The sequence below is a fragment of the Mastigoproctus giganteus genome, chromosome 1 (assembly GCF_048544385.1).
Source record: "Mastigoproctus giganteus isolate SK-2022 chromosome 1, ASM4854438v1, whole genome shotgun sequence".
In the NCBI taxonomy this organism is placed as follows: domain Eukaryota; kingdom Metazoa; phylum Arthropoda; class Arachnida; order Uropygi; family Thelyphonidae; genus Mastigoproctus; species Mastigoproctus giganteus.
Genome location: NC_143575.1, coordinates 26,476,127 through 26,488,792, shown reverse-complemented (window position 1 = coordinate 26,488,792; position 12,666 = coordinate 26,476,127). Strand labels below are relative to the sequence as shown.

At 36.7% G+C, this 12,666-nt stretch overlaps 1 protein-coding gene across 1 annotated transcript in view; it reads right to left on the bottom strand.

Annotated features, from left to right (window-relative positions):
• Nup133 (nuclear pore complex protein Nup133) overlaps window positions 1-12,666 on the bottom strand; it is a 390,085-nt gene that overhangs the window by 97,184 nt on the left and 280,235 nt on the right. Inside the window, exons 20-21 of the mRNA XM_090386292.1 lie at window positions 12,123-12,222; window positions 6,234-6,353 (exon numbers count right to left, since the gene is read on the bottom strand). Coding sequence (XP_090242418.1) covers window positions 6,234-6,353; window positions 12,123-12,222 — 220 coding nt within the window. The remainder of the gene's footprint in view (window positions 1-6,233; window positions 6,354-12,122; window positions 12,223-12,666) is intronic.

The following is a 12,666-nucleotide window of genomic DNA, read 5'->3' as shown; positions in this document are numbered from 1 at the left end:
CATACGTTTGGAGAATAGCAACCCTCAAATAAATTATACACTTGGAGTTGAATTAAAAATAGTGGAGGAGGAAAGGGAGCTGGGAGTTACAATAACAGGCAGATATGAAGTTTTCTGAGCAGTGTAAACAGGAACAGCCAGGAAAGCCGATGGTCTACTACTGATAATTTATTGAATCTTATCCAGTACAGATAGTGAGGTCATAAACCCATTGTATACGGCAATTGTAAGACCACATTTGGAATACTTTTAAAGAGTCCAAAGATGGGCAACTTGCATGGTGAGATCAGCAAATGGATGACTGTACAAGGAGAGACTCCAATTACGTGGACTACAGAGCTTGCCAACCTAGCACTTCAGAGGTGACTTGATAAGGCTCTGAGACGTTTTAGTAAAATAAATGAAGGTGAAATTTTCACTGTTATAAAGAATAACAGAACTAGGGGTTAAATTCAAATTAGAGGGGAAGAGGTTTAGACTAGATTTTGGGAAGTTGTTGTTTAGCCAGAGAGTCATTAATTGCTGGAAAAACTTGTCTTCACAGGTAGTTGATGACTCTCATCAACCGGTGCAATACCACCACTTTGCTTATTGGAGGCTCGAAGTGGTGGAACCCATTTACTCTCTAGAGCTAAGTTCCAGTCAACTTACCCATCACTTCCAACATGCAGTATGATTGATGACTTTTGAGGTTATGATGAACATCGTGGCGAGATCCAATCTTCCTTACATTTCGAGGGTATAGCTCTAAAACGGTGTTTGCAGAACTGTTATTTGGTTTTTAGGACCATTAGCAACTAAGGCCATATTGCTCCGGGATATGCAGTGGTCATTCCCTGACCTTTCTGCATCCTCCGTATTTGGTGGTGACAGGCTCGAACGCCTGGTCTAATCAAGAAGCCCGACTGCTAGTTAGTACACCAGACCGAACCTATTGATAACTCTCTAGGAGGCTTCCGGATCAGCTAGTTTATAATCTTGCTACCTCTACTCTGCCAGATAGTGACTGCAGGGATTCTGAGTAGTGTGTATGCAGGGGGGGGGGCATTGTCGAGGCCATGTTATGTCAAGGATCTGGGTATATTCTTACCATGTGTATGTCATATCCAAAAATTTTATTGCTTCATACAGCATGTCCCACCCACTTTTTCTTACTATTGAACACACCATGAATTATGAATTGTCAAACTAATAGAGTAAGCTTATCTGAGAAAAGATCTAAACCTCCCAAACACTTCCTAATTCATTTCACAAATATACATGGTCTCAATTCTAATCTCAATGATGTCCATTTCCACTCGCAGTCTACCAAATCCCATGTAATTTTTCTGACAGAATCTCAGTTATCGGTTGATTCAACTACTGCTAATCTCAGTTGTCCAAATTATTTGCAGTATGATTCCTTTCACCTCAAAGGTGGTACTGTGCATATGTCCGTTCCGATATTCCCTGTCGGAGACTTGGTAATTTGGAATCTCCTCTTTTTGATCTTCTCTGGCTTTAAATCTCTCTACCTCATTGTGTCAAATTCATCTGTTGTCTCTACCGTTCTCCTAACTCCACTAATCACTTGGAGCTCTTTGACTTCCTCTCTTTGCAACTTGACTTTCTCCAATCCAACTTTCCTAATAGTGAGGTAATTTTCCTTGGTGATTTTAATGTTCACAACTCCAGTTGGCTTCCATTTTCTAGTCACATCAACCAAGCTGGTCGAGATGCTCAGGCTTTTGCAATTACTAATGACCTTGCACAGATTGTTCATTTACCTACAAGAATACCGGACAATCCTAACCATACACCAACATGCTTGATCTTTTTCTCACAAACAACCCTTCTAAGTGCACAGTCAAAATGAGAGGTCCTTTAGGCACCTCAGATCACAACTTGGTGATTGTCTCATCTCCAATGGAGCCTTTATCTCGTGGCTGTTCCCAACCTTGTATTGTTTGGCATTACAAAAATGCAAAATGGGATGAACTGCAAGATTTCTTCTTTTCCTTGTCAGATTACTCTTTCAAAACTTCTGATGTCACCGGTTGCTCAGATCGTGTCAGTGCAATTATTCTTGTCTTCCTTTTAAAGGGACAAAGATGGGCAACTTGCAGAGTGAGATCAGCAAATGAATGACTGTACAAGGAGAGACTCCGATTATGTGGACTACAGAGCTATCCTTTATCCCACACTCCACTTTAAAATCTCGTCCTTTAACCTTGGTTTTCCAATCAATGTGCTAAGGCTGTTCAATAGAAGGACATTGCATATCATATTTGGCTTGTTTCTAATTCTTCAGTTTCATTTTCTGCCTACACCAAAGCTCGTAACAATTGTAAAGCAGTTATTAATTAGTCCAAACTAGAATTTGAACAGGCTAAGAGTAGAAAACTTGCTTCTTGCCCTAATGGTAGCCGAGCATTGTGTTCTCTTGCCAAAGCTATTGGCCGCAACTTTTGCCCATCTCTGCTCCCACCTCTGTCCAAACCAGATGGTTCTGTTATCACTTCAGACAAGGATAAAGCCGACCTGCTAGCATCTCATTTTTCTTCCAATTCATGTATTAATGACCTTGGTAAAGCACATCACAGCATTCTTAACATGGTCCATTCAATGCCTCCTGTGGTCTTCCATCAAAAAGATGTCAGAAGGATTTTGACGAATCTTGATGCTAAGAAAGCTCCAGTTCCCGATGATATTTCTCCACTTGTTCTCGAAACGGGTGCAGCTCAACTTACTCCTGTTCTTTGCTACCTTTTTTCACTTTCTTATTCCAAAGGAGTTTTTCATTCTGCTTGGAAATTTGCTCATATCCAGCCAGTTCCTATAAAGAGTGACAAATCCCTCCCATCCAATTATCGTCCCATTGCAATTACTTCTACTCTTTCTCAAGTAATGGAGAAATCAATTAACCGCCAACTTTTAAACAACCTCGAAACCTTCCATCTGATCAATGATCACCAATATGGATTCCGTCAGTGTCGATCCACTGGTGATATTCTGGCTTATGTTACCCATTTGTGGACTAATTAAATGGAAAAGTTCGGTGAAACACAAGCAGTTGCTCTTGACATCCAAACACGATCGAAAAGGCTTTCGATCGTGTTTGGCATAATGGTCTTCTAAACAAGCTTCCATGTTATGGTTTGCCAACTGTTTTTTGTAATTGGTTATCTAGTTTTCTCTCTATCGCTCACTGAGGGTGATGGGAGATGGCTCTCTGTCTTCTAACTTCTCCACTAATGCTGGTGTCCCCCAAGGTTCAGTTCTTTCCCCTACTCTTTTCCTCTTGTATATTAATGACCTTCTTCCATTGACTGGAAATCCTATCCATAGTTTTGCCGATGATAGCACATTCCATTCCACTTTCCATTTTGAGAAACCTTGTCCTGCTCAATCAGCTTCAACTTCTCGAAAATCTGCTACCAATTCCTTAAATGCCGATCTCCAGGTAATTGTCCAGTGGGGCAAAGACAACTTAGTTGATTTCAATCCTTCTAAAACTCAGTCTTGTCTTATATCTAGCAAAAAGGATTCTTCTGCTCCTATGCTTATCTTTGGTGACACTCCAATTTCTGGGCAAAATGATATATCTCTTTTGGGGATTACCCTGACTTCTAATCTCTCTTGGCACAAGCACATTACAAATATTGCTTCCTCTGCATCTAAGAAACTTGGTTTTCTCTTTCGCTCTCGGCATTACTTTTCTTCCAAACACTGTTCACTCTGTACAAATCGCAAATCCACCCTACCATGGAATATTGTTCCCACATCTGGGAGTGGTGCCCCCAAAACCTCTCTCAGGCTTCTTGATTCCGTTCAGAAGAGGGCAGTTAGATTAATTAATTATTCATCTCTAACAGAGTCTCTCCACTCACTGTCTCATAGACTTACTGTTTCCACTGCATGCCTCTTCTACAGATATTTCCATGGGTACTGTTCTTCTGAATTGGCTTCTATAATTCCCGCTCTCTCTTTTAAAACAGTCTGAACACGTGCCGGCACCAGCCAACATCCATTTACTGTTCAACTTCAAACTCACAGAACCAAATTTCATCTTCCTTGTTTATTCAACTGCCGGTTTCTGGAACAACCTTCCTTCATATGTATTTCCTGAAAATTGCAGTCTACAGAAGTTCAAGTCCAATGTCAACAAGTATCTTCTTTCGTCTTCTCGACCTCCAACCCAAGCACGGTACTAAGTACTATAGGTTCTAATACCTCTCGTGTTTGGGGTTTACATAAAAAAAAAAAAAAAAAAAGTTACCCATTTACCTAAATGAGGAGGGATACCCTTAATTTGCATTTTCTTATCTACTTTTTTTTTTTTTTGGCCAGTGCAGCTAAAGCCTTTGGCTTCCTTGCACTATATGGCGAATACTATTACTTTTAGTATTAATAGTACTAATAGTATTACTTATTCTTAGTATTACTAATAGTATTACTTATACTATTATTATAATGGAAGTTAACCAATTTCATAAATACTCAGAGGAAAGTAGAAGGATTCGTTGTTGTTATTATTTAGAAGCATTAGCAACTAAGGCTATATTGCTCTGGGGATATGCAGTGGTCATTCCCTGACCTTTCCGCATCCTCCGTTTTTGGCGGAAAGTAGAAGGAAAGAACTGCTGAAGCTAAAAGTGAATAAAGGTACCTAAGGCTGATATCGAGTTATATTAAAAGAAGTAGCCAAAAGAAGTAAGAAAACATTTAGCTCTTATTATGAGAGCATCCGTGAATCAGGAGAGTTCATTATAGACTGGAGATGTGCCAATGTCCTTCCTGTTCACCAAAGGGGATCAATGGGGAAAGTGAGTAATTAGAAACCTGTAAGCTTGACTTCTGTTCCCGGGGAAAATAATAGAATTGGTGGTTAAAGAAGTAATGCAAGATAATTTTGACAGGAATGCAGTTATATGATAATCATAGCACAAATTTGTCAAGGGAAGATCTTGTCTGACCGATCTGACAGATCTGATTAGCTACTATGATGTAGTTGAAAGAACTGGATGCAAAAAATAATTCTGATATCATATACTGATTTCAGGAAAGCTTTTGATGCTGTTCCACATGAAAGACTGCTGTACAAACTGCAGTAGTTAATAATGGACAATTCTCTTTGCTGACTAATTTTATGAGTAGTGTCTTTCAGGGTTCAGTGCGGAGCTCCTTATTGTTTTTGATATTTATTAATGATATTGAAGAATGCATATCAAATTTAAGGTCTATGTTTGCTGATGATATCGACATTGCCAGGGTGGTTAATGACAGCAATTAGGGCATGCTACTTCAACAAGATCCAGATAAATAAGAAACGAAAGATGGGATAAAAAGTGGCACCTGAGGTTTAACATTAACAAGGAACACTGTGGTATTAGGGGTAATGTAGTGACCCCAGAATAACAAACCAATTGGGTGGAAGCACACTCAAGGTAGTGGAGACTGAGAAATACTTAGAGTAATTATAGAGCCTGATGTACAGTTCTCTGAGCAGTGCAGATAGTCTGGTATGACAGTTCATGTGGTTCTGTCAGTGACACATGTGAAATTTTGTCAGCAGTGGCAAGGAGGTGATTATCCCACTGTATGGAACAAGAACTTAAGTACTACATATAGATTTGAAAGCATCATTTTAGGAAGGGTGTAGATCTGCTGAAATGGTGCAGAGAAGAACAACAAGATTAGTGAGGGCCACAAAAGTGTAATCTTATCAAGGAAGGTTTCAAGTTGTGTAAACAGCAGCATCTGGAAATTAGGAACTTGATAGAATTAAAGTGTTTAAAGCTTTAAATAGATTGAATAAACTAAATGCTGATGGCACCCAAAGTGGACATAAATTTAAACTGGAAAAGAATGGTTGCAGGACAGATACATGAAAATTTGCTTTCAGCCAGAGAGTAACTGATTATTGAAATAATCTTTCATCTGGTGCTGTGAAAGTGGGCAGTCTGAATAATTTTAAGAAAAGATTGGACAAATGATGTGGGTGATTTTTTTAAATTGATGTTGTATAAGCTTGCATATTTTTCCACTATAACACCAATATTTTCTCACCCTTTAATAACATTAATTTATGTGACATAAATAGTGAAATACTATGAATCAAATATAATCATCATATTGGACTTCTTCAGTGAATATATCCTATGAAAATGTTACTTCCTGTAAATTTGACAAAGTGTTTAATTTTTTTATTCATATCAAATAACAACAAATAATAATAAATGGTGACTGCTTACCAAGACTATTGTATTTACTGAGATAACTGTAGTAACAATATTTTGAGAATTATCATCATCCTTTAATTGGTCTTCTTCCCACTCAATGATAGTAGGAAAGAGGCTATCTATCTGAGATACCTATAATAATTAGAAGTATTAATGTTTAGAAATAAAGTACAGTTTTTGGGCTAATGATGAGAGAAGAAACGAAGATAGTTGAAAAAGAGGTAATTCAAAATTATTTTAATTCACTTTTCTTTAGTATGTATATACTCTTAACTATACTAATAAAAGTATAGTTAAGAGTTTCTTCCAACATTAATAAAGTTAAACATGAATAAATATGCAATAGATAAAATAATAAATTAATAAAATTAGACAAATTAGATTGGCATTCTAATGCCATATTTTTTTAATTTTGTTATTTGTTTCCCTTATTATTGATTTTATTTATAATTCATACAGTAGTGCCGTGTACTTTCACTAAATGAAATTCTTAAAATCAGTTATAGCTACATTTTAGTTATAATTTAACCATAGCACAGCATAGCTTCTCACATACCCCAAAAACGGATCGGCAAATATTATTTCCCTCCACCATAAATAAATAAATTTACTCTGGAATGACAACATAGTTGGTGGAGTTTACAAGATATACTACAAGACACAATACTGTAGATAAGAATAATATTTAGAAATTTCTCATAGGAACTGAGTAACTTCAACAAACTTACTTGCCCTAGTAAAACTATTGTAATATTCAGTTCTCCCATCAATTCGTGCACCAGTTGTATGCATATTGCTACTTCCATATTTTAAAGTATACCATTTTTATAGTGCCTGCTTTTGTTGTAATTATATTTAACCCAAGCAAAGAATGCTGTATAATTAATAATTATTATTTACATTGTTAAAATTTTGGTAATCCAATATAGTTTACATATATGAGGGTAGTTCAATAAAGAATCGCCCTAACCTAGCTGCAGAGGTGCTAGCTTGTTGATTCTTGGCACAGGTTTTAGTCCTTCTCTACATTTGCTAGCAGGGAAAAGGAGGTGATTATCCCTATGTATAAGGCAATGGTCAGGCCACGTCTTGAGTACTGTGTACAGGTCTGGAGGCCTCATTTTAGGAAGGATATAGATTTGCTTGAGCATGTACAGAGAAGGGCAACAAGATTGGCGAGGGGAATGAAGGGATCCTCTTACCAAGAGAGGCTTAAGTTCTGCAAATTGCAGCGGCTGGAGACTAGGCACCTGCAAGGCAATCTGTTGAGGTGTATAAAGCCTTGAACGGGTTGTGCATGCTGAATTCTGATGGGATTCTTTCACTTGTTCAGATTACGAACCTAAGGGGACATAAATTCAAATTGAGGAAAGACAGCTGTAGAATAGATGTGCGGAAATTTGTCTTTAGCCAGCGGGTGGTAAATTGCTGGAACAACTTCCATCTGTTGTTGTGGAAGTTGATAGGTTAAATAAATTTAAGGAGGAACTGGACAAACATTTAGAGGGGATGGTTGTGTGAATTTTTTTTTTTTTTTTTTGGCTGATGCTACATAAGCTCATACACTTGCTTTCTTGCATCACATGCCACGATTACTATTACTATATTACTATTACATAGCCACTATGCAGATTTACACATTTTTCCCATCGATGGACGAAGCTACGGATATCGTTTTTGGGAAGGAAACAAGAAGTCCGATGACGCAAGATCGAGTGAGTAGGCTGGATGGGACAGTATTTCATATCCACAAGTGGCTGCTTGTGTTGTTGCAATTTCAGAAGCGTGAACTGCGGCATTGTTTTAAAGCATTTTCACACCTTTGGACAGCATGCCACGCCTACATATTTTGATTTTCTCCCGTAATTTTGTGAGTAAGTTGGCATAATAGGCACCTATAATTGTCCTACCTTTCAGCAGGTAATCAGTCATAATTACACCTTTCTTATGCCAAAACACTGTCAGCAAGACCTTTCCTGCTGATGCTTGGGCCCTTGCCTTCTTTGGGGGTGGGGAACCACAATGTCGCCATTCCATGGACTGCTTTTCACTTTCAGGGTTGAAATGGTGTATCCAACTTTCATCCTGAGTGATTAGACGTGAGAAAAGGTCTTCCTCATTTTTTTGGCACAAGGCTAACAACTCTTGTGATTTCTGTTGTTAATCAGCCTTCTGGAAACTAGTCAATAATCGGGGAATCCATCTTGCACTCGATTTCCGTAAATGGAGTTGGTCATGAAGGACTATTTCAACAGAGCCCACACTAATCTTCAACTCCTGGGACAAGTCACACACAGATATCCAGTGTTCTTCCATGATTAACGAATCCACTTTTCTGATCGTGCTGTCATTAATGGCTGAATGGGGATGACCTGGAATGGGTTCAGATTATACAGATGTCCGACCACACCTAAACTGTCTATGCCAGTTCTTCACAATGCCTTAGGAAGGGGCTTCATCCTTATATACAGCAGTCATCTCCTCATGGATTTCTTTAGGAGATTTCCCCTTCAAGAACAGATACCAGATTACAGCTCTGGTTTCAACTTTGTCCATGATGCTACTTCATCACACGTTAGGATCTGTAAGAGAAAAACAAATTAAGACACAGGGCTGAAATTTTACACATTTAGTACAGAGATATGTATGATGCTACACAAAATATCATGCCTCTGCGATATGTGAAAGTAGGTGAGGGCGATTCTTTATTGAACCACCCTCGTAGTTCAGTTGTTGTTGTTTGTTTGGTTTTTAGGAGCATTAGCAACTAAGGCCATATTGCTCTGGAGATATGCGGTGGTCATTCCCTGACCTTTCCACATCCTCTGTATTTGGTGATCACGGGCTCGAACCCCAGTCTAATCAAGAAGCGTGTTCTATGCACTGCTGCTCCTGCCCACCTGGCTACGGAGGCGCATATAGTTCAGCGAATTAACTTATTTTAGCACTGATGCACACATACATTTTTTCACATTGTTTACCACTGGCACATTCATATTATTTGGACTTGCAGTTTTAAACGATAATTCATTGTTGGAAACTGCAAGTTTTCAGTGCTGCATGTCCTTGGAGATAATAGTGTTCTATAGGGAGAGATAAGAAAGTGAGTTTAAGAACCAGCATAAAGACCCAGCTTAACATTAAAACAGAAACAGCAAAATTAATTTTGTATAAAGAATTTATATGTCCAAGTTTAAACATTGAACCTCATAGAAAGGTGTGGAAGCAGTTAATTTGATTCATTGGGAATCAAACGGAATAACATCTGTTTTGAGTTTAAACAGGATGTAATAGATTACTTATACCACTGGAGTTATTTGTAATAAAAATAAAAGTTTTCCAAGGTATTCCTTCATGATTAAGAATGAAAGAGGTAAAAGTGATTTCCTTTTCTTTTTTGTGTAACATCATGACAACCGAAGCAGATTTTAATGAAAAGGTGGCCTTTTAACAGCTTAACATCGAAACTTATATAAGAAAGTCAAGAATACCTAAACACTATCAAAATTAGGATTTTGGACTTATTGCATGTATTTAAAAGGAGGGTTAACATTTGTAGACTACCCTAACAAACTTGACATACTGAAATGGAAAATATTAATTACATATTTTAAATAACAGCTGTGATTTAGGAGAATGTGTATGTTTTGTAAATTAACAGAAATTCTTTTGCATGAAACTAAAGTTACTAATGGTCTCTCTATGTTATCATCTCAATTATATTTTTTCTTGTGGCCATTTGACATTAACCTGATACGAGCCATAATGGATCTGGATGTCTAAAACCTGTAATGCATTGGGAATCCCATGGCTACATACAAAACAGTTTGTACGTTTAGTTAAAGAATAAAGAAATACTCTTCACATCAATTTATTGATATGAGAGGTGCAGTTTACAGAAAAGAACCTGGAGTGATTTTTGTCTTGCTATTAAATTGTTCTTTCTGGTAGAAATACTCTGATTACTCAAAAGAACTTTTATGTTTAATGATGTGCTTGTTTCAGTATCTTGAGTGTACCTCACTGCACTGCTTACTAAATAACCCTGTCAAATGATCCACGGTAATTTGGTTTTGTTGATCATTGTTATTTGTTGGTTTTTTTTTTTTTTTTTTTTAGGAGCATTAGCAACTAAGGCCATGCTCAGGGGATATGCAGTGGTCATTCCCTGACCTTACTGCATCCTCCGTATTTGGTGGTCACGGGCTTGAACCCTGGTCTAATCAATAAGCATGTGCTATGCACTGCTGCTCCTGCCCACCTGGCTACGGAGGCGGCCTGTTGATCATTAAGAAGGGCTTGACAAGATCACACAGATTTAAAGTATGGCAATCTTAACTCTGTACTTTCACTGTGACACACTGTGGGAAAAATCATAAAACTAGAAATGTGAAAGGAAGGGGGAGAAATCACAGGTAATCACAGCATGATATGTCTCCTAGTATGTAGAAGGACCCTCTTTTGTAGAGATGCCATACATTTGAACAAAGGTAATATAAGGATCTTTGCCAACTTAAGGGTTTGGGGAAATAGGATGTAGACCTGTTGGAGAACACACAGAGCAGAGAAGAGTGATAAGATCGATTATGGGCTTATATAAAGAGGTATTCTTATCAAGAGGATACTTGAGTTTTGTAAGCTAAAATGTTTGAAAACCAGGCACCTATATGTGACCTGATCAAAATTTTTAAGGCTTTGAATAGCTTTATTAACTAAATGCTGATGTAATTTCTGCATTTAGTTGCACAACATACACAAGGGGACTTAAATTTAAACTGAGAGAGGATAACTGTAGACGATGTCCAAAATTTTTTCCTTTAGTCAAAAAGTGACTGACATTGTTAGAATGAACTCCTACCTTATCTTGTAGAATTTGGAAGTTTATCTAAATTAAAGGAGGAATTGGATATATATTTAAAAGAAATGTTTAAATTAAGTGAAGGAGGAGGTGGTAATGGTTGCTTTTTTCTATTAATTTAATTGAACAATTTTTTTTTTTTTTTTTTTTTTTGGCTGGTGGCTTAAGCTTTCTTCCTTCCTTCCTTAAGCCATTTTACTAGTACTAATGTTCCTGACAGTGTGATTTCCGAAACCATCAATTTAGTTAGGGGGCGAAAAAAAAAAAAAAAAAAACTTTGAGAACACATACACTGATAATCCTCTTATCTTCCATTATGTGGAAGGAATCACCAAAATTAAAATAATGTTGGAAGTAAAACAGGAAGATGGCGAGTGAGAAAAGGAAGCTTAGCTCAGTTTACAGATAATATGCTATTTCATAAATTCATCAAGTAGCAAAAATTAAAATAATGTGATGGAAAATTATGCAGATATCCTGAACATACAGTAAACTCCTGAATAATCAAGAGTTTACTCTACTAATTTATACCCCCTAGCACACATTGTTCTCTATTTTTTTTTAATAGCAGTTTTTCTTCTGCCATGCTATTTCCCCCACCACACACAAACACTTTCCTTATTTTTATATCTAATAAAAATTTATTCATCTTAACTTTTAAGTACTAGTTGTGGTCATGGGAATACATGCAGAAGCAAATACACATATCGTGAAATTGAACAGCGAGTTGCCACAATAAATGACTAGTCCATTATTAACCATTGCACTTGTAAGTAGTTTGGTTACAACAAAATAGTGAGACATAAAATAGCAAATTCTTCTAGCCTTGGCTAATTCTTTATTTATCAATTGTATAAAGTAGCTCTATTATTTAACCTATACTTCTAAGAGTGGTACTACTATTCGTTCGATTATTTTTACTTTCAAATCCACAAAGTGTAGTGTTCTAACTTTTATACTTCTTACATCATGTTACCGGTGTGTAGATAATTACAATTCTGCTGTTAAATTATGTTCAGAAAACTTCGGCAATTCAACATTACCTCTCTATAAAAGAGATCTTGGTGTGTTAGATGATCTTTGACTTTAATTCTTCTCTTCAACAGAACTGCTTTAATGGCTGTATCAAGGATAGTGTTATATCTGAAATACATTACATATGCAATCAGTGAAATAACTATATAAACACATCTGAATTTTATGAATTTCACTATAAAATAACATTTAATACAATTTAAGGTTATAAGTTACAATTCCATAAAACCACATCATCAAGAAAACCATCAATTAATGAAGACAGATTTTAACTAAATTAACACCAGGATTTACTTTCATGATTTTTATTATTTTACTTATTTTTTATCAGAAAATAACTTAACACTTGAATTTCTGTAGGGTATAACTTTTAGAAAATATAGAGGGAGGAAAGTTTTCTAAAAACAGACATAGGAAATAAAAACGGAAATAAAGGAATAAATAAAGAAAAAATGTTACTTTGGTGAATTTGGGCTCAAACTATGAATAGATGCTGGCTGAGTAATGCAGGTATTCAGTCTGATTTAGCAGAAAGCAGTGAAATTACAAATA